General features: G+C 42.6%; 1 protein-coding gene across 1 annotated transcript; it reads right to left on the reverse strand.

The window, feature by feature from the left end:
* Nucleotides 1-3,111: 3,111 nt before the first annotated feature.
* mmp23ba (matrix metallopeptidase 23ba) lies at nucleotides 3,112-20,928 on the reverse strand. Its single transcript, XM_061688742.1, has 8 exons — nucleotides 20,512-20,928; nucleotides 11,050-11,186; nucleotides 8,929-9,068; nucleotides 7,140-7,307; nucleotides 6,894-7,058; nucleotides 5,202-5,312; nucleotides 3,528-3,654; nucleotides 3,112-3,433 (listed from the first exon to the last, which is right to left on the reverse strand). The coding sequence occupies exons 1-8, from the start codon at nucleotides 20,683-20,685 to the stop codon at nucleotides 3,259-3,261; spliced, it is 1,197 nt and encodes a 398-aa protein (XP_061544726.1). The 5' UTR covers nucleotides 20,686-20,928; the 3' UTR covers nucleotides 3,112-3,258.
* Between the last annotated feature and the right edge of the window lie 915 nt (nucleotides 20,929-21,843).

The raw sequence follows: 21,843 nt of genomic DNA on the forward strand, positions 1-21,843 counted from the left end.
TGGACAGGTGTTGACCAGTGCCTGGTTTTCTCAACACATACCACTTAGAATTAAGGCCAAAAAGTTCTATCTTTGTCTCATCAGACCAGATAATCGTATTTCTCACCATCTTGGAGTCCTTCAGGTGTTTTTTTTTTTTTTCTTAGCAAACTCCGTGCGGGATTTCATGTGTCTTGCCTCTCTGCCATAAAGCCCCGACTGATGGAGGGCTGCAGTGATGGTTGACTTTCTAGAACTTTCTCCCATCTCCCGACTGCATCACTGGAGTTCAGCCACAGTGATCTTTGGGTTCTTCTTTACCTCTCTCACCAAGGCTCTTCTCCCCCGATTGCTCATTTTAGCCGGACAGTCAGGTCTAGGAAGGGTTCTGATCGTCCCAAACGTCTTCCATTTAAGGATTATGGAGGCCACTGTGCTCTTAGGAACCTTAAGTGCTACAATTCTGTCTCTGAACTCTTCAGGCAGTTCCTTTCACCTCATGATTCTCATTTGCTCTGACATGCACTGTAAACTGTAAGGTCTTGTATAGACAGGTGTGTGGCTTTCCTAATCAAGTCCAGTCAGTATAATCAAACACAGCTGGACTCCAATGAAGGCGTAGAACCATCTTAAGGATGACCAGAAGAAATGAACAGCACCCGAGTTAAATATGAGTGCCACAGCAAAGGGTCTGAATACTTATGGCTGTGGGATATTTCAGTTTTTCTTTTTTTAATAAATCTGCAAACATTTCAACAATTCCGTTTTTTTTCTGTCAACATGCGGTGCTTTGTGTACATTGAGGAAATTTATTTTAGCAAATGGCTGCAATATAACAAATAGTCAAAATACTTTCCGTACCCATTGTATATGCAATAAATGTTAGTGGTGGCCCTCTCCTAATTTGTTTTTCTAATGAATTCTGATCAGTAATCATAATAATACTGAACTTTACTTGTTCTTTAATAATGTATTTAATTTTATGGCGTGCCCTAGTGTTAAGTTTTAACACTGCGGCTTTCAAACTAATGGCTGTTAGAAAACACATCTGCTCATATACGTCATTTCACACACAAAACAAAATAATAACCTTGAAAGAATTTTGAAACTTTTACTGTACCTGCAGTATGTATAATACACACTATTGACTTGAAGATTTTTTGGGGGGCAGGGGGGCGCGTTATACACGAGAACTTCCGTTTTTCAAAAAAAGTGATAGTGACAAAGAAAGTGTTCAATGATGGCTCGTATCTCGAAAAACTCATTAGTCGAGTCATTTGTATTCCAAGACACCACTGCGTTCATTAAGCATTGTGTTGCCTTCCGGTCAAATTTGACATATTTCAAACTTTTATCTCTGAAAAATTATAGTTAATTTGTTCAAATTGACCTAAGATTATTATTTTTTTTTGTGTGTCAACACACAAAATAAATGTTATTGATATGCATTTAATTTGATGAGTTTTAGTCAACTTTCGTACCCTCACGGTCAAAAATGACCGGTCATTAGAAATGAATGGGGCGAGTCAACAATTAGTGTAAAAACTGAGTTAAGGTACACTCTCATCAGAATCAGAATCAGAATCATCTTTATTTGCCAAGTATGTCCAAAACACACAAGGAATTTGTCTCCGGTAGTTGGAGCCGCTCTAGTACAACAAACAGTCAATTTACAGAACACTTTGGGGACATAAAGACATTGAGCAAAAAACAATTGTGCAAAAAGATGCAGAGTCCTCTAGCACTTAGAGCAGTTCGAACGACTAATATTGCAATAGTCCGGTGCAATGACCATTGTGCAAAGGGCGCCTGAGACTTCAAGGAGTGTATGCGGTTTAAAGTGACGAGTAGTGCGATCATCTGGGACAATGTCGGTTGTGCAAATGTTACAGATACTCCTCAATCAGTGTGCAAATGGAGCAGATGCTACTCTGGCATGAGTGGCCAGTATATGCAAATAGTGCAGCATGGCGAGACAACTACAGTGAGTGCACGAGTAATACATAATTGGCCCCACAGAAATGTGACAACGAACTCAAGTCAAAAAATTGCCAGCTTGTTGTAATGGAATTATAGGTTAGGTGTTTAAGAAGTTGATCGCAAGAGGGAAGAAGCTGTTGGAATGTCTACTAGTTTTAGTTTGCGTTGATCGGTAGCGCCTACCTGAGGGAAGGAGCCGGAAGAGCCGGTGACCGGGGTGCAGACGGTCCGAGAGGATTTTGCACGCCCTTGTCTTAGTTCTGGCAGCGTGCAAGTCCTCAATGGTGGGTAGGGGGGTACCGACAATCCTTTCAGCAGTTTTGATTGTCCGTTGCAGTCGGAGTTTGTCCTTTTTTGTAGCAGCACCAAACCAGACTGTGATGGAAGAACACAGGACCGATTCGATGACCGCTGTGTAGAACTGTCTCAGCAGCTCCGGTGGCAGGCCGTGGCATATGTGGCATATGTCAGATGTGGCGCTCGCACACACACACACACACACACACTCACTCACACACCCTGGGTCCCCCAGCAAACACCAAGGAACCTTTGCCCAGTAGAGTCCCAATGCTGCGGGAACAGCACCTGTGTTGATAGTGGCCTGCCGGATTCGTAAAATGCCATTGGACGTATAACCTGCTACTTCTTTAAATTGTCATCCACAAATGATCACTGATGACTCAACAGTAGCTATTTAATGATTTTAACTAACTGTGGTCTGATTACTTTTCTGGGCACAGTAAAGTGATACATTGCTTGTTCATCGAAATGGTGGCCATTTTCGAGTCACATGTTACTTTGTAACGTGTACCTGGTATCTCTGCATATTTGTGTAACTAAATGATATCCACGTATGTAACTTTTATCCGAAGATACCAGCCATAATGAAAACAAAATCTTAGCAACTTCGGCTTCATGTGATCATTGAACCAAGCCGTAGTCATGCTCGTTAGCGTAGCATGCAGAGGAAGTCAGCTATCCCGTTTTCCAGGTTTGGTCATGTGACGTTCCGCATATAGCGGATTGGGTTCCACCGTGCAAGTGGTCATAACTTCGTGGCTGGTGATTGTGTCAGTATTAAACAGTTTAAGGATGCTCCGTGGGATGTCCAACTTTGCGTTTCGAGTTCAAAAAAATACTTACGGTCGTGGAATGTTTATTTTATTTTGCTCACATTAAATGACATTTGCACAATGAATGTCAACAGTTCATAGAATAGAAGGTACAAAAGAAGGAAATATGTGCCCAAATGAAGGAAGTGTGTGTCCGTGAGATTTCAGTTCAGAGCAGCAGAGGCCTTCAGAATCGTACACGCACTCTCCATGAGTAGTTGGTGAGAACTTTGTCTTTCTTTTTCACGATGCAGGTGTACGTGCCCTCGTTTATAGCGTTGGCCACGATGGTGATGTGGTCGTCCTTCAAAGAGATGTAGTTCGGGTGCGAGAACTCCAGAAGCTCGCCGTCCTTGTACCAGCTGAAAAGGGGAAATGGCCGCTGAGTCAGGCGGCAAAGAACAGCAAAACAGTAGGCCCTATGAGACAAGTTGAGCAAACGGGGATCATACTCACAATACTTTGCCTTTCTTCGATGCTATTTTTTTCCCACAGCGGAACGTCAGCTTTTTGCCCTCGACCACAAGCTTGTGTTTGGTCCTCGGGGGTGTCGGAGTGGGAGCCACAGTTGGGAATGGGAATTCTAATGGAGAAAATGACTTGTTTATCACGTGTCGTGTTAAGATCAATATCCAACATGCAAAAGGCAACAAAATAATGTACTTGCTGGCCACAACTGTCAATACTTTTGAGAGAGTGCCATTCTTAGAGCCTGCTCGCCCGTTAGGCAATATAGGCAAATGGTGCCTGCAGGGGGCGCCGCAAAATTGGGGACATTTTTTTTAACTTTTATTATACAGCGGAACCTCGATATGACGGACTATTCCGATAGAGCCGATTGTCCGTTACATTGAAACACTTTATTTTTGAGACCATATGCACCCATGTTACAGTACAGAATTATTGTTTAACATGTTTTTTTTTTTATTTTTTTTTTTATTGTTTAACAATGTTTAACATGTAAAAAAAGAGCGACTCAACTTACATGGCTTTTTCGTCCAACATTTGATTGTTCTTGTGTGTGCCATGGCATATGGTGCGTTCAAGCGTGACTTGGAAATGTGTCCCATAGCACGTTAAAAAGGATTTTAATAGTTTAAATGGCTGTAAAATTGAGTTTGTGCGCATGAGTGGGGGGGCAAATATTCAGTGGTTCCTTGTTTTCTTGCTCTGTTATGGCGCCTCTGATTCTTGCGAAACTTGTGTAACTTTTATGTCTGATAAACATGAATCTCACTTGTGGATGAGCAGCTCACGCCGGCATGTGCAGAGAGTCGCCAGAGCCCCTCCCCTCTCAAACGTGTAAAATAACCACTGTTAATATTAAGAGGTCAAATCAATAATGGTTGTGGCAATGCGAGGGTGATTGGTCTCTTTGTCTCGTGCATCTCACGTTTTAACATTCTTAATTGGCATACGAGATGTCAAGCACCGTAAACATTGTTATATGTACTGTATTTGTAAAGGCAGAATGTTTGCATGAGATCTCTGTAAAGTGTGTCCTTGCACCTAATGAAGATAAGAGAACAGAAACAAATCCAATTCACCCTCAAGGTGATACTAACCTTATCAAAATGGACACTTAGTTGTGTTTCTAAACTTCCCTCTGAGCTGGGGCCAATTTCGCTAGCATCTGAAAGTCTGCTTTGAGAACAGTCGGTCTCTCTAATGAAGCAGAAATCCAAATTGACCTGGTGTGTCTCTAACCCTGGAGCCACAGTCTGAAATTCCAGCGGTTTGGAAGGGCTCAGGAATTTTCCACAGCCGTACGACGTCTCCCAATCAACGATGAGGAACAGATTAGAGCGAGCCAAGGAATCGTATCCTCCTGCCTCCGCGTTTTGTCCCTTGTTGCAGGCCGAAACCTTGGAAAGCAACAACAAAGCGGGAGGAGCCATTTTGTGTTGTGTAAGAGGGGCCCTCTGACACGAGTGTGTAGCAAATGTACACAACGAGCTCATTTAAACTCATCTGCTGTCGCTGGTGTGGACCATGAATGCAGTGACACACTTTATTGGTTAGGACCTGTTGGCTCACATTGCTGCATTGGCAAACGGATCACAGGCACTCCTCAAAGTGCTCAAGAGAGACAACTCTTCCTCCCCTCCACTTGGACTGCTGCTATCTTACCGTAACAGAAATCACAGCTGGAGGGGCAGTGCTTCTGCATCAGCTTGCGCTTGCTTTCGCAATAGCCTTTACGAGCCCACGCCGGACAGATGAAGAACCGGTCCAAACATCCTGAAGGGAGACAGGAGACACGATGTGGATCACTGAGCAAATACACTAATCTTCATGCGTGCCAAGTGGATCATGTCACGCCAGAATCCCCGTAAATGGAGGAAGTCATTTCTTGATGGGGGCGGGGCCTGGACCCCAGTTTAAGAACCACTGAACCATAACATGCAATACTGTGGGATCTGTAAGGTCCAACACAACCTTATGTAACATCCTCGTTACCATCCATAACCCTCATTCAGATGTAAACAGATATTAGCCGCCAAATAATCTAACAAAATAAAAGACATCGCACTTGGACGGCGTGTGACAAACTCATATGGAAGTGAACAGAGGGGATGCTAAACAGGAAGTCCATCGCATGCCTGCTTTTTAGTATTCTAAGGCTACGTTTACTTTGTTCCCAGCCGCCACGGCGGCCCCGTTTCAGGCCACTGTGGACAAAACAGGATGGCCGTGAAACCATGCTGGGGGACGGTTTGACAAATGCGACAGGCTGTGATTGCCCGGCGAAATTTTTAAACTATTCCAAAATTTCCCATGGCAGTCACTGTGCAAATGGAAAACCTTGTCGGCCCTTATAAAATGGGTTTGCGTGCGACTAAGCCTGGCCGTATGTCATAGAGCGTCGCAAAACTTGGGGCTCTCTGTATTTGGATGGACACCATAGGTATTCTCCGCATCTATAAGGCTTCTAAAGCTAAGCCATGTGTTTAATACAATCTCCGCCATTGCTTACCTGTTTATAACGATGAATGTTAAAAGTGTGTTTGAGAAAGCCAGAGTGACAGAGCCGGACTTTCTGTGCAATGTGTATGCGAGTAATGGGCTTGTACAAGAGATAGATTTGTAAATTAGTTGTTGACAGAAAACCAATAGGATCCAACATTTGACGCCGTCTCCGGGGCTCCATTCGACTTTGCCGAGGCCACAATGCGACAAAGTGTGACAAAGCTGCCCGGTGTCCACGTTTTATGCGTAGAAATCTCGACGGAACGTAACAAACGCGAGGGACCCCATCAGAACGTGACGGGCTGGGACGGAACTTACTGGCATCCGTGGTAAACCAAGACAAAACTCAGCAAGTCTTAAACACGACGAAAAAAGTGACATTTTGGGCAAACAGGCTGCCCGAACATTGCGTAAACGTAGCCTTCCTCATGCAAATTTATAAAGAAGTCTTCTGTTCTAAGTAATGCTCAGTGAAGAAACCTGGAATGTATTTGTCAGGACAGTCAGAATCAAAACAACAATTAACCCATTGTGGTCGTCCGCCGTGTTTTGTTTGGCGTAGGTAGGACTTGGTTAGCCCCAAGTGCGGTATTTGAATGCAGTGTTACGCTCTCTAAAGTGCGAAGCTAGACCCACTGCATGGAAAGAAGACAAAATGTGCTTTCCACTCATAATAAACCGCTGCATGCTGAGGACGAAGAAGACCAAATCTTGGATAGCCTCCATTTTTGTCCTTTGTTTGCACATTTTGTGTGAAATGTAAGCCACATTTGGTCGTCGCGTTCCAAACAGTACTATTGCGACGAAACGTCTATTGCCGTGTTGTCATTTAAGGATTGATTAGGATCATACCATAGAGACGATGCAAACCCCACACCTCATCCTGCGTGATGAGCTTGCGGCCGGTCAGCGTTGCGTTCAGGTGCATAATCGCTTTTGGGTCCCTGGAGTGCATTAGTCCCAGCACGTGGCCTATCTCATGTGTTGCCACGTGGATGAGATCTGTGAGCCACACCCCTGCAACAGAGCGCACGGCCGATTAACAAATAAATCGCTGTGTAACCCAGCTGAGAGGAAACCACCATAAGGACGGCGTGCCTTTCTTCCAGCTGAACCGCATGTTCCCCAGAATCCAGTATTCGTGATCGTCGAAGTGGATCTCACCCGTCGGCGGGAAAAATGCGTGCGCCAATTCTCCCGTGATGCCATCGAAACAGTGGTGCAAGTAGGACTGCAGACAGTCTGTGTGGTTGACTGGGTAGAAGCCTGCCAAAAACACAGACACGCACTGTGGCTCAGAGCCAAGCAGCAGAGGTGGCAAAAGTCATCTCACAGTGGATATAAAAGTCTACACACCCCTGTTCAAATGACAGGTTTTTGTGATTTAAAAAAAATAGCTATATCATAAAATATATTATGTGTGTGTGTGTGGCTGGGGACGTGGCTATGTTAAGAATCCCCCAACACAATCAAACCCATGCTAAATGGAAGTCAACACACACCTACTGTGCCATCATTTAAAGTGCCTCTGATCAACCCCAAATAAAGTTCAGATGTTCTAGTAGGCTTTTCCTGCCATTTGACTTTGCTTTCTCACAGAGGTCTGACGTTTTTGCGCTAACAATGACTGCTGCTGTATTTGGAACTGTTCAGAATTCGCCCAACCTTGATCAAGGCCCGAGTTGCAGCTGAAGAAAAACAGCCCCAAAGCATGATGCTGCCGGTATGATGTTCTTTAGGTGATGAACAGTGTTATGTTTCCGCCAAACATACCTTTTGCAAATATTGCCAAAAAGTACAACCTTGGTTTCATCTGACCGTGATAAAATGATAAAATTAATGTATGATGTATGTCGGAAAAAGTGTTACGTAGGCTACTGTTAGATATATTTTAGTAGTTATCATTTATTTGCTTGGCTTGCATTAGTATTTTGCATTAGTATTATGGACAATATTTAGATAGAAAGATGTCTCGCCTTCAAGAAGATGACTCAGCAACATTTGATGGAAGGGCGCCTTGACCAAGGACGTGATCGGATGTGGTCGGGGACGGGACAGGTGTCGTCTGGTCCTATGTTTTGTGTTGTGTCTTAATGCTTAGAACATTATGTCTTGTAGAACCCTCCTATTTTCAAATAAATGTAGGAGCGACGGGGGAGATTGTTTAGAGCGTGTTGAGAGGCTGTAACCTGAACAATCTCCCATGCGTCCTCCTCATGAGTAAAAAGACCAGCATCTTCATTCCTTTTGTGTTTATTCATTATAATGTTTGGTAAGATAAATCCAACAGCTACAAAAGTAAAATTATATCCAATACATCCAATGTTTTCATAACTTGGTACAACAGAAAAAAAAACTTCTCTACACACAAAATACTTTCCCGATTCTATTACGCTACTGCACACAGTGCTCATATTGAGATGAAGAAAAACGGTTGCATGTTGTTTTAAGAGCGAGCTAGCGCTCAACTTTTATGCGATCACAACAATTCTTTTCCAAGTAAAGATACCTGGAAGGTCTGCTTAAATACAGTAACAAGCTATCCATACTTCGTTACTTCCCAAACTGCAGAGCAAGGACAATCTCCCCTATTATTTCATAACAGCAGGGATGACATAGTGCATAGCAAAGTGATCTTTCTGGAGAGCTTATGACGGAGCCGAACGCAAGAGACAACAAATCAGGCTGGACTTCAAAAGCCTCAACATGGGCTGACGCGCATGAAAGTTGTTAAGCATTAATGTTTTTCATTTTAAAATTATGTCTCAAGCTGACGACACGACTTTTGGTTTTATGATTTAAGGAGTCTGGTCTGGAGGCTTCAGGGACGAATCCCACAAAATGTTGCAGCAATCGTGGGAGTGTGGGAGGTCTTCGGAATACCCACCGATCTTAATGTCCGCCTCCTGGTCCGCTGGCACCTCTCGGAAGCTGAAGGGTGAGACGTCGCTCCACATGGCGAAAGCCTTGGCAATGCCTCGACGCGTGTCCGTGGCATTGATCAGGTTTGTAGGGTAGGACAGCAGCCTGTTTTAAAGCAAAAGCCGGATAGTAGCAGTTTACGCTCATTACAGCATAGCAGGGGAGGAGGAAATATAAATCTGATTTCCTGTTACTATCTCCAAATTTATGTTTAATCCCTTTTGTTAGCATTATTTTGACGTCCCTTAATTTCCTATTGAATAATCCATCTCAAAGTGGCAAAATGCAGGTACAGTGGAACCACTGGGTCAAATGGCCATTGGGATTCAACCAACAATCCATCCATTTTCTATTTCACTTATCCTCACTATGGTTACGGGTGAGTTGGAGCCTATCCCAACTGACTTTGTGCGAGAGGTGGAGTACATCCAGGGAAAATACAGTACAGACAAACAAGAAGTCACACATTCACACCTATGGACAATTTACAGTAGAGTCTTCAATGAACCTAAGAAGCATGTTTTTGCAATGTTGGGGGAAACTGGAGTACCTGAATAAAACCCACGCAAACACATGGAGAACATGCAAACTCCAAACAGGAAGGGCGCAGCTGTGACTCGAAACCCAGAAGTCAGAACTATGAGGCAGATGTGCTAGCAACTCAACCACAGTGCTGCCTTCAGCCGTAGATGTTAAGGTAAAATACGGCTCCAGCAGTGCAAATGATTAACTAATGTGGTTTTTCTTTGGTGAGTGGTGGGGTGGCAAAGAGGGAAAAATGTGGTGGTGACCACAACTGGAACTTCCTGCTTCACACAACTACAATATGGCTAAAGCAACATTAGTAATGAAAAGAAGAACAGCAGACTGTGTGTGCACCACTGCGCTTATGTGAAGGAACTCACCTCCCAAACAGTAATCATGCATCATTAAAGTGTTCAACTTTTATTCTTTTTGGAAAAAATTCAAACTGCAATTTACTTATTTTTCCTCCAAAAATGATTTTAGATACAAGCTGTCATTCGGCTGAATTTTTAATGTAAAGCTACTGTATGAGCGCTGCAGGGTGAACTCAACTCACTCAGCAATTTGGCAGATAGTGAATTCTCCAAAAAGAGGCTTCAAGTGGTTTAATGCAACTCCCAATTGAAGTTTACTGTGTAACTAAACATAAAACAAAGAATATAAAAATGTGTGTAGTTCAAACAACACAATAGCCTTGCTTGAAGTTTGCTTAGGTTGATCTTAACAAATAATGCTCAATGCCATAGACAGACTAACAAATAGCATCTACATGGTAGTAGTATAACGCTTGAAGTAAAGAATATTTAAACATCAACGATAGCAACACATGTAGACAGATAATATAACAATACTGACGGCCCTATATTTTTTTATCCACTGCGAAAAAACTAATATTGCAGTTTACTGAGTCTTTTTACAGTAGTTGTGAAACTCTTCTTCATTTATGTGTGCATGACTGTATTATACTGTCCTCTTGTTGCTAAGTTGAAAACACAAGAAGGAGCCACAGTGAATCAATCATGATGCACAAACTTTTAAATTTTTTACATTCTATTTATGTCTTTATAAAGTACAATATTATAGAGTGCTATTTTCCATCTTAAAAAACAGAATAAAAATGTTTTTTTTAGGTTTTTGCGGAGTGGATTACTGGCATTTTTATTCATTTCAATAGGGAAAGAGGATTTGAGATACAAAGTGTTTTGAATTCCCAACCTGGTCAAGGAACGAAATAAACATATGTCAAGGCACCAATTTCTTTCTTCTTTTCTTTCTCTTTCTTTCTTTCTTTCTTTCTTTCTTTCTTTCTTTCTTTCTTTCTTTCTTTTAATTAATTGAACAGCGGTTAGCTTATACAGTTCAGAACATTACCTGTATAGTTACAGCAAAGGTTTCATCATAGCCACAGTCTGACCCCTGAATGGATGAATTAGATTGCCATTATTTCTAAAGGGGAAAAACTGAATCTAAAGCCATACAAGCAAACAAATGGATGACCTTTGAGCGCAGAGGTTCCACTGCATATTTGACTACGGTTTGTATCACATTTGGATAAGGATACTTGTATGTGAGCTTGAACTTGTCCCATTTGAGCTTCTCCGGGGTGAGGGTGTAGCGCTTGTTCCTGGAGAGGTGCAGCACTTGCGAGTGGGCCTCTTTGCGCATTCCGATGAGCAACACGGTGGTGTAAGCTTCTTCCTTGGACAAAGAAAATTCTTTGATTAATCACCTCACATGGCCTCTCAAAGAGAATGTAGGACTTTGGCAGCAGCCTGAAGAAGGCTTGAGGAAGCTTGTGAGGAAATTGAGGGAGATAGATGACTGTTTTTTGGCAGATTACAAGCGTCAGAAGGCATGCAAGCATAAATTCCATTTGTCATATAACGGTAACAACAGCACCGGGCTGCTACTATTTCATTGCCTTGCAAATGAGACACTTACTGCTTTCACGCAATGGACTTCCACCTCATGGAAAATGAAGAAGTCAGCAGTGAATGTGCTTTCCAAACATGAGGTATGACGGGGCTTTGGAGTACAAATTCCAGGTAATAACACCTGGATTAGAGACTCTTTGTAAAGCTTTCCCAGGCTATCGCTGGGCGCCTTTGCGGTTCAGTACTCTCAGTAAGTAACCTGGGACTGCACAGGTTTTACTTTGTTTTGGCAGCAATATTTCACATTATTGCGCATTTTCACAGAGATGGGATCTACTTTTCCAAGCTTCTCTCTTCTCGATTGGACACCTGTGAAAATACAGTGGTGCCTTGGGATACGAGTGAGTTATTTGAGATACGAGCTGTCGTTCGGATGCTTAAAAAAAACTCCTTTTTTTTCCTATTCTTTCGAGCAAACAATTGAGATACGAGGGCTGTATGGTGGCAATGAACTCAACTCACTTTCCAACAAGCACCAGTTTGGCAGCTAGTGAACAATTCTTTAAAAAAGAGACTGTTTAATGTCACTCCCAGTTGAAGTTCAACAAGAAGAATGACGTGTATTTAAAACAACCACATAGCTTTTCCTTATATACTATAAGTCCTTCTTCTTTTCCTTTCGGCTTGTCCCTTTAGGGGTCGCCACAGCGCGTCATCCTTTTCCATGTAAGCCTATCTCCTGCATCCTCCTCTCGAACACCAACTGCCCTCATGTCTTCCCTCACGACATCCATCAACCTTCTCTTTGGTCTTCCTCTAGCTCTCTTGCCTGGCAGCTCCATCGTCATCATCCTTCTACCAATATACTCACTATTTCTCCTCTGGACGTGTCCAAACCATCGAACTCTGCTCTCTCTAACTTTGTCTCCAAAACATCGAACCTTGGCTGTCCCTCTGATGAGCTCATTTCTAATTTTATCCAACCTAGTCACTCTGAGAGCGAACCTCAACATCTTAATTTCCACCACCTCCAACTCTGCTTCCTGTTGTCTCTTCATTGCCACTGTCTCTAATCTGTACATCATGGCTGGGCTCACCACCGTTTTATAAACTTTGCCCTTCATCCGAGCAGAGACTCTTCTGTCACATAACACACCTGACACCTTCCTCCACCTGTTCCAACCTGCTTGGACCCATTTCTTCACTTCCTGACCACACTCACCTTTGCTCTGGACGGTTGACCCCAAGTATTTAAAGTCCTCCACCCTTGCTCTCTCTTCTCCCTGTAGCCTCACTCTTCCCCCACCAGCCCTCTCATTCATGCGCATATATTCTGTCTTACTTCGGCTAATCTTCATTCCTCTTCTTTCCAGTGCATGCCTCCATCTTTCTAACTGTTCCTCCACCTGCTTCCTGCTTTCACTGCAAATCACAATGTCATCTGCAAACATCATGGTCCACGGGGATTCCAGTCTAACCTCATCTGTCAGCCTATCCATCACCACTGTAAACAGGAAGGGGCTCAAGGCTGATCCCTGATGCAGTCCCACCTCCACCTTAAATTCATCTGTCACACCTACAGCACACCTCACCGCTGTTCTGCTCCTCTCGTACATGTCCTGTATTATTCTAACATACTTCTCTGCCACTCCAGACGTCCCGCATGCAGTACCACAGTTCCTCTCTGGGTACTCTGTCATAGGCTTTCTCTAGATCTACAAAGACACAATGTAGCTCCTTCTGACCTTCTCTGTACTTTTCCATCAACATCCTCAAGGCAAATAATGCATCTGTGGTACTCTTTCTAGGCATGAAACCATACTGTTGCTCGCAAATACTCACTTCTGTTCTGAGTCTAGCCACCACTACTCTTTCCCATAACTTCATTGTGTGGCTCATCAACTTTTTTTCCCCTCTATAGTTCGCATAGCTCTGCACATCACCTTTGTTCTTAAAAATGGGCACCAGCACACTTTTCCTCCATTCCTCAGGCATCTTCTCACGGGCTAGAATTTTATTGAACAAGCTGGTCAAAAACTCCAACAGCCACTTCTCCTAGATGCTTCCATACCTCCACAGGAATGTCATCAGGACCGACTGCCTTTCCATTTTTCATCCTCTTTAATGCCTTTCTAACTTCCCCCTTACTAATCATTGCCACTTCCTGGTCCACCAAACTTGCCTCTTCTACTCTCCCTTCTCTCTAATTTTCCTCATTCATCAACTCCTTGAAGTATTCTTTCCATTTAGCTAGCACACTGCTGGGACCAGTCAACATATTTCCATCTCTATCCTTAATAACGCTAACCTGCTGCACATCCTTCCCATCTCCCTCTGTCTGGCCATCCTGTTTAGATCCTTTTCTCCTTCTTTAGTGTCCAACCTACCATACATGTCATCATATGCCCGTTGTTTGGCCTTTGCCACCTCTACCTTTGCCCTGTGTCGCATCTCAATGTATTCCTTTCGCCTCTCCTCGGTCCTCTCAGTGTCCCACTTCTCCTTCGCTAACCTTTTTCCTTGTATGATTTCCTGTACTGTGAGGTTCCACCACCAAGTCTCCTTCTCTCCTTTCCTGCCAGAAGATACACCAAGTACTCTACTGCCTGCCTCTCTGATCACCTTGGCTGCAGTGGTCCAGTCTTCTGGAAGCTCCTCCCGTCCACCGAGAGCCTGTCTCACTTCTTCCCGAAAAGCTGCACAACACTCGTCCTGCCTCAGCTTCCACCACATGGTTCTCTGCTCTGCCTTTGTCTTCCTAATCTTCCTCCCCACCACCAGAGTCATCTTACACACCACCATCCTATGCTGTCTAACCACACTCTCCCCTACCACAACCTTACAGTCGGTAACCTCCTTCAGATGACATCGTCTGCACAAGATCTAATCCACCTGCGTGCTTCTACCTCTGCTCTTGTAAGTCACCCTATGTTCGTGCCTCTTCTGTAAAAAAATGTTCACTACAGCCAATTGCATCCTTTTTGCAAAGTCTAACACCATCTGTCCCTCCAAGTTCCTTTCCTGGATGCCGTACTTACCCATCACTTCTTCATCACCCCTATTTCGTTCACCAACATGTCCATTACAATCTGCACCAATCACGACTCTCTCTCTCTCTCTCTCTCTCTGTCTGGGATGCTCAGAACTACTTCGTCTAGCTCCTTCCAGAATTTCTATTTCACCTCTAGGTCACATCCTACCTGTGGGGCATAGCCACTAATCACATTACACATAACACCCTCAATTTTAAGTTTCAGCCTCATTACTCGATCTGATACTCTTTTCACCTCCAAGACATTCTTAGCCAACTCTTCTTTTAAAATAACCCCGACTCCATTTCTCTTCCCATCCACACCATGGTAAAATAATTTAAACCCTGCCCCTAAACTTCTAGCCTTACTGCCTTTCCACCTGGTCTCCTGGACACACAATATATCAACCTTTCTCCTAATCATCATGTCAACCAACTCCCGAGATTTTCCTGTCATAGTCCCAACATTCAAAGTCCCCACGTTCAGTTCTAGGCTCTGTGCTTTCTTCTTCTCTTTCTGCCGAAGAACCCGCTTTCCACCTCTTCTTCTTCTTCGACTTCGACCCACAGTAGCTGAATTTCCAACTGCGCCCTGCAGGTTGACGGCGCCGGTGGCGGACGTTGTTAACCCGGGCCATGACCGATCCGGTATGGAATTCTTTGGATGAATGCTCATATTTGTTTGGCAAAGTTTTAAGCCGGATGCCCTTCCTGACGCAACCTTCTGCATTTATCCGGGCTTGGGACCGGCCTACAGTTTGCAGTGGCTTGTGCCCCCCATAGGGCTGCATTATATACTACAAGTCCATTTATCTTAAAGCCAACAAACCAGGCAAAAGCCAATTGACGGGCTTACGAATAGCATCAGTGTTGCTGTATTATAACATTTCAAGCAACAGATATTTGAGCACAAACGCTGGAGCAACACATATACAGGCACTAAAACAATACTCACAGGCATATCATGTGCAAAAAAAAAAGACTAATATTACTGCAATGCACTGAGTCAGTTGTGAAACTCTTCTTTGTGCCCATAGGTTGCCAAGGCACAAAAAATAGCAGTACGTCCAATTAATTAAAACAAAAAAAGTGGTGAAAATGCTCTAATTATTTACATCCTATCTAATTAATTTATCTAACTTAGTGGATGGCATTACTATATGTTTGCGTAGTAAGTGTCATTTTTCTTCTTAGAAACACTCCAATTTTTATTTTTATTTTTTTCAGGACGCTGGAATGGATTACCATTATTATTATCATCTATCGCTGGGGTTATAGGTGAAATCCGCGAAGTTGTGACCACATAAAAAAAAAAAAAAAGATTTATACATATTTTAAAGCTGTCTGAACATCCCCAGACTCTTATTAATCTTAAACACCTTTTAAACTCTTAAACATACAGTAATACATAGTAGTACTGTACACTACAGTATGTACATTTAATTGTAATATGTGTTTTAATGATTTTGTTTTCTTTTGTTTTATTTTACAGTTGTAATCTTTCAGCATAGGAAGCGTTTATTTTACCACAAAGAAATCACGGCATAAACTCAAAATCTCACAATATGGCAAATTATGCACAATATGAATATGAAAAGAAATCTGCAGTGCTCTGAATCTGCATTAAGTGAACCACGATATAGCGACGGAACACTGTGATTTTCATTTTTCATTTCCATTCATTTCAACGGGGAAAGATGTGTTTTAAGTTATGAGCGTGGTCACGGAACAAAAAGCCATTTTTATTTTATTTTATTTTATTTTTTTAGGTGTCTACATTGTGATCAAGATTATCCTTTTAAAAAAATGTCAGGTTTCCTTATGGCATTGTGGAAAACCAGCAAAGAGCCCTTATTCACTATTGCTTTTTGCTCCCAGCCCTCAGCTTCCTGTTTCTGCCTCACCCAATCAAGATAAATAGATGCAGTGCTTCCTTTGCTTCCTTTCCAAAATAGTGAACCCAGAGGGCACACAGTCCCACGCTGTACTTTCACTGTTACATTATTTATACTGTGCAAGCTCTCTTGAGTCCCTCACCTCAACTGACACCACGGATTCACGTGCTCGTTATTAAATCTGAAATGATTTCCAGCGATGTGTCATGCGGCAAAGCCAGCGCTGACATTCCTGGTGTGTGTTGCTCTCTCCAAATTACATGTGCTAACAAGAAAAGATGTACCATAAACTATGAGGCATTGTAGACTCAAAGGGTAAACATTTTAAACAAACACTCCCCGAGAATCTTTAGGAGCCATCAGTTCCCCATGAATCGCCTCAGTCCTTACTCCGATATTATTATTTTTTTTGTTTTAACATTATTTAGAAGGAAATGAAACAACTCATTAGGTACTAATCTCATTTGTCTGTCTGGCCCTCCTGCCATACACAGCAGATGCTTATCTCAGGATGTTATGTAACCCTGCAGAAACACTCTTTATGGACACATAATGAGAGCGTGTAGCAAAGGAAATGAAATAAAGCCATTTCTCATGATTGTCACAGCCTTTCTTTTGGATGTGATTGGATGCCGGGCTGATTCTGATCAACCAGTAAATCAACATACAGAGATCTCTCCTTCAAACTTTGAAAGGGGCGTACCATGTTGGCTTTATGAATTCAGTTGAGTTCATCTGTTGACTCAACACACTGGTGATAGAAATTGTACCAGTTGTGTAGCTCTCTCAAATGTGACTGACTGGGAAAATTAGAACAGTGCGGACTCCAACTGCCCGTGTTACAAATAGCCATAAGTAACAAGCTATTGCTTGTCTTTGACCTATTATTATTTTTATTTTTTTGTAAAAAGGACAGCATGATTGCCAACACAAATGACCAATATGAATTGGTACTATTTGAAATATAAAGGGATTACAAATTATTTGAGAAAAAAATATGACGCAAAAATGTTTATTACATACTGTATACATTCTGCAGTGATGGAATGTAACCAAGTATAAATACTGTACATAAGCAGATTTTGCAGGAATCTGTCCTTTACTTCAGTCTTTATTTGTTCTGAAAGCTTCTTACTTTTACACCCTATATTTGAAATCTGTACTTTCTATCTCTTACTTTATATAAAAAAAAAGCTTGTTGCTTTTTTCAACCTCCGCAGATGACGACGCAGCATAAAAAAAAAGACATAAAAGGGGAGTTAAACGTGAGATTTTGTATATAATTGACAGTAAATTGACAGTTTTAAACGTTTACTCAAGTACAGGAGTTAAACAATTACTTTTACTTTTACTTGTCTTTTTTTTTTGTCTGTACTTCTACTTAAGTACAGAGTGTGAGTACTTTTGCCACCTGTGACATTCTGTTCCTGCGAGGTTTTTTTGTTTTGTTTGTTTTTGGAATCGCATGGCGTGCTTCATTAAATGCGCCAACTGGCTTTCATTGGTCCATGGGATGTACGTTCCCCATTCCTGAATTATAATACTTCTGGAAATGTATCAATGTATCCCCACCAAATGACAGTAAATTATTTTATTTCTTTAGTAATATTTTTTTGTATCACAATCATGATATACCAGTAGAATTACATTCATTCATTCATTTTCCGTACCGCTTACCCTCACTAGGGTCACGGGCGTGCTGAAGCCTATCACAGCTGACTTGGGTGAGAGGCGGTGTACACGTTGAACTGGTCACCAGCCAATCGAAGGGCATATATCTACAAACAACCATTCGCGCTCACATTCACACCTACGGACAATTTAGAATCTTCAATTAACTTAGCATGCATGTTTTGGCGATGTGGGAGGACACTGGTGTACCCGGAGAATACCCACACAGGCATGGGGAGAACATGCAGACTCCACACAGGCGAGGCCGGATTTGAACCCGGGTCCCCATACGTGCCTCACTGTGAGGCACGTATGGTAACCAGTCTCTAACAGTGTGCTGCCCCAGTATAATTTACAGTATTTATTTCATTACATGTGATTATTTTTAATTTCTGTGCTTATCAGGGAGACATACGGTATAGTACTTGAGATAAAGTTTACGAGAGTTACATGAGAGTTTAAATAAGGATTGCAATCTGTTCAAAAGTATGACTAAATTCTAATCGCATAATAAGGTGAGGGGAATTAATCGGGAAGGAGAAAAACCAAAAGCTGAACACACAACAGGTCCAAATGGCCGTGTGTGTATCATCAATATGTAAGTATTTTATTTATATCGCACTTTTTTTGTGTGTATACAATTACATATAAAAAAATACAGTAAGTCAAGTCATAATGGGGCACGGTGGCCGACTGGTTAGCACATCTACCTAACAGTTCTGGAGACCGGGGTTCAAATCCCGGCCCCGCCTGCGTGGAGTTTGCATGTTCTCCCCCTGCCTGCGTGGGTTTTCTCCGGGCACTCCGGTTTCCTCCCAAAAACATCCGTGGTAGGTTGATTGAGGACTCTAAATTGCCCGTAGGTGTGAATGTGAGTGCGAATGGTTCTTTGTTTCTATGTGACCTGCGATTGGCTGGCGACCGGTTCAGGGTGTACCCTGCCTCCCGCCTGAAGATAAGCGGGAAAGAAAATGGATGGATGGATGGATGGAAGTCATAATGGAATGCTCTGAGCTCAAATGTATGGAAAGCCGTTTCAGCATTTATTCAATAACCTTGAAGCCAAGGTAAGGTTCAGATACTAGTACTATACTCTTTATCCTCACTCGTAAGGCAATAAGGCACTAGTAGAACAACTTAGGGCCCAACAGTAGAACGACTGTGTTTTACTAGTAACTTTTTTTTCACTACAGTAGAACCTTCCACAACTGTAGGAAATTTCTGCATCCTAGTAAGTAAAATTTGGTATACCAGTAGCACAGCGACAGCAGCACAAAACTGTGCACTAATTGACATCTTAGTACTACTAGTGAAGCAATAGATGTTAACTAGTAGAATGTTATCATGTCACTCATACTATGAGCATGCAGTTGTCAACTAGTGCACCTTTGCCTCACTAGTAACATGTAGTTGTTCAAAACTAGTGTGCCGAAATGTCATACAGTAGAGGCAGGCAGTAGCTGAAACGAAAGCCATTTGAGCATTTGTTGGATATCCTTGATATCCACATTAAGGTCCATGTGCTAGTACACTCTTTGTCCACATGAGTGGAACAACTTTGGTGCACTAGTAAAACAACTACATGTTGCTAGTGAGGCAAAACCTCTAATACTACTAATACTACTAGCGACATTATAGAGTTCTACTCGTTAACAGCTTGTGCTTCACTAGTAGTATGAGTAGAGCGCAGATGCCTCACTAGCAACATGTGGTTGTCTTACTAGTATGTCAAGGTTGTCCTAGCTACTAGTGTGCAGAAATGTCCTACTGTAGTGGGGATTTTTTTTTTTACTAGTACAACACAGTTGTGTTCTAATAGAAATACATTTAACTAGTGAGGCAAAATAGTGCACTAGTCACCATCTACATGCTACTAGTACTACTGGAGAAGCACTCGATGTTGACAAGTAGGAATTTATGTCACTACTAGTACTAGAAAAACACAGTTGTCAACTCGTGCCATTTTGCCTCAAAAGTAACATGTAGTCGTCCTAATAGCATGCCAAGAAGTCACATTAATGGTGAGCGGCACTAGTAGTGAGTAAAAACGTTACTAGTAGGACTTGGGCATTCTACAGTGTCTACTAGTATGCTGAATTGTCTTACTAGTGAGGACAGAGAGCAGACTCATACATGGAGCTTAAGGTGGACATCAAGGATAGGAATCGAATAAATGCTCAAATGGCTTTAAAGCCAGCTAAAGGTCGTACTAGTAGGCCAAAAGTGGCAGTAGGCAGACGCTGTAAAGGTTGGACTAGTCCACACTAGTCCTTCTACTAGTGCAGTGCACTGAATTGTCTTACTTGAGGACAAAGAGCGTACGTGGACCTCAAGGATATCAAATATAAATGCTCCAACAGTTTTCCATCCAAAAGTAAATAAATATCATTCCACAATTTGGGGGCAAGGTAGTCTATCACCTGTAGTTGAAAATCTTGTGTGAGGGACAGTAAAGGCCGTCGGCATGTTGTACATAACAAACAGGACAATCAAATGACACCGCACTGGAGCCTGACCATTGAGGGCAGTGCAAGCCGGCTCCCTCAGCATACCTCGGTCCTCCGCGAGGGGAACGCGGCGCTCCGGGGCATCCCTCCGAGCGGGAGGCTGAGCAGCGCAGCCGCCAGCAGAGGCGCCCACCCCCACTTCCTCGGACAGCTCCCCCCCATGGCCGCCGCGGCGGTGCCGTGGCACCTCCGGGAGGCTGGCGTCGGAAAATGGTCCATCGAGCGGCTACTCCTCGGCCATTGCGCTCGCTCCGCCGTGCGCCGGAGCCTCTGCGGGTCCCGAGTGGGAAGGAAAGTGTATGTAGGTGTGCACTGTGCAGCTTCCCTCGCCTCTTCGCCTCTTCGCCGCGCCGCGGGCTTTTGGTTTCACGTTACTGCACACGGGGCAACAGGTCAGCGTCGAGACGCTCTAATTGGAACCAAACGCGCTCTGTCCATCCTGGAGCCACAGCACACTTTTCGAGTCTGGCTGCGGCACTAGCACGTGGCCCAAAACTTCAAACTTGGCTTTGAAGTTTTTTTTTTTTTTTTTTTTTTTTTTTTTTAATGCAACTCTCCTGCTGTTCACCAGAGATGGCAAAAATAGTCACACACGGTCTTTAAGTAGATGTAAGGATACAAAAAAATGGTAAAAGTAGCAGTACTGATTGAGCTCTATTTTAAGTAAAAGTGACCTGTAAGACCCTGGAAAGGGAATTTTAGAAAATGTTTCTAAAACATTATGCATGTTAGAAGATAGCTGCTGAGAACATGTGCAAAGAATATTTTGATGTTAAAAGGATGCCTTTTGAATATTTAGCAGCGAGACTGTATATGTGTTGCAGATATCAGTTCTGCCGAGTCAAAAAGAACATTTCACATATCCGTGACTACATGTTTTCTATCCACAATTAACATTTGATCTGCAAGGTCATTTTTGCCAAGGACAAACGTCACTTTTGCCATTCATGTCTATTCGGTTGGATATTACAGATATCTACAATTCAGCTGCAGATCTCCACTATGTAAATGGGTGTATCTGACGTAATTGGAGATAGCTACAATTTGATGGTGACTAGTCATAATTGCAGTTTAATATGTCATTAAATCACCTCAGTTCAAGATATCTACATGTCCTTTTCAGATTTCTCGAATTGTATTAACTCGTCGAAATAATTTTGTAGATATCTCAAACTGGATTTACAGATACAGTGTCTACAACCCAGTTGCAAATATCCATAATTCACAAGTAAATCTCTGCAACTGAATTGTAGATATGTATGATGACAAACCACATGAATAGCAAAAGTGACATCATTTGTCGTGGGTGATATGACGTTCAGATATCCAGCGTTGCCACAGTATGAATAATTAACCCACAATGCATTGCGCGTTTAA

The sequence above is a fragment of the Phycodurus eques genome, chromosome 1 (genome assembly GCF_024500275.1).
Source record: "Phycodurus eques isolate BA_2022a chromosome 1, UOR_Pequ_1.1, whole genome shotgun sequence".
In the NCBI taxonomy this organism is placed as follows: Eukaryota; Metazoa; Chordata; class Actinopteri; order Syngnathiformes; family Syngnathidae; genus Phycodurus; species Phycodurus eques.

Bases quoted from the DNA above. Each gene is read 5' to 3' on its own strand.
- mmp23ba (XM_061688742.1), bottom strand. From the start codon at position 20,685: ATGGACCATTTTCCGACGCCAGCCTCCCGGAGGTGCCACGGCACCGCC. The intron at 9,069-11,049 runs GTATCCTTATCC...GCTTTAAAACAG, and splicing joins AAGTTCAAGCTCACATACAA to GCTGCTGTCCTACCCTACAA. The intron at 7,308-8,928 runs GTGGGTATTCCG...TGTTTTTGGCAG, and splicing joins GGAGGCGGACATTAAGATCG to GCTTCTACCCAGTCAACCAC.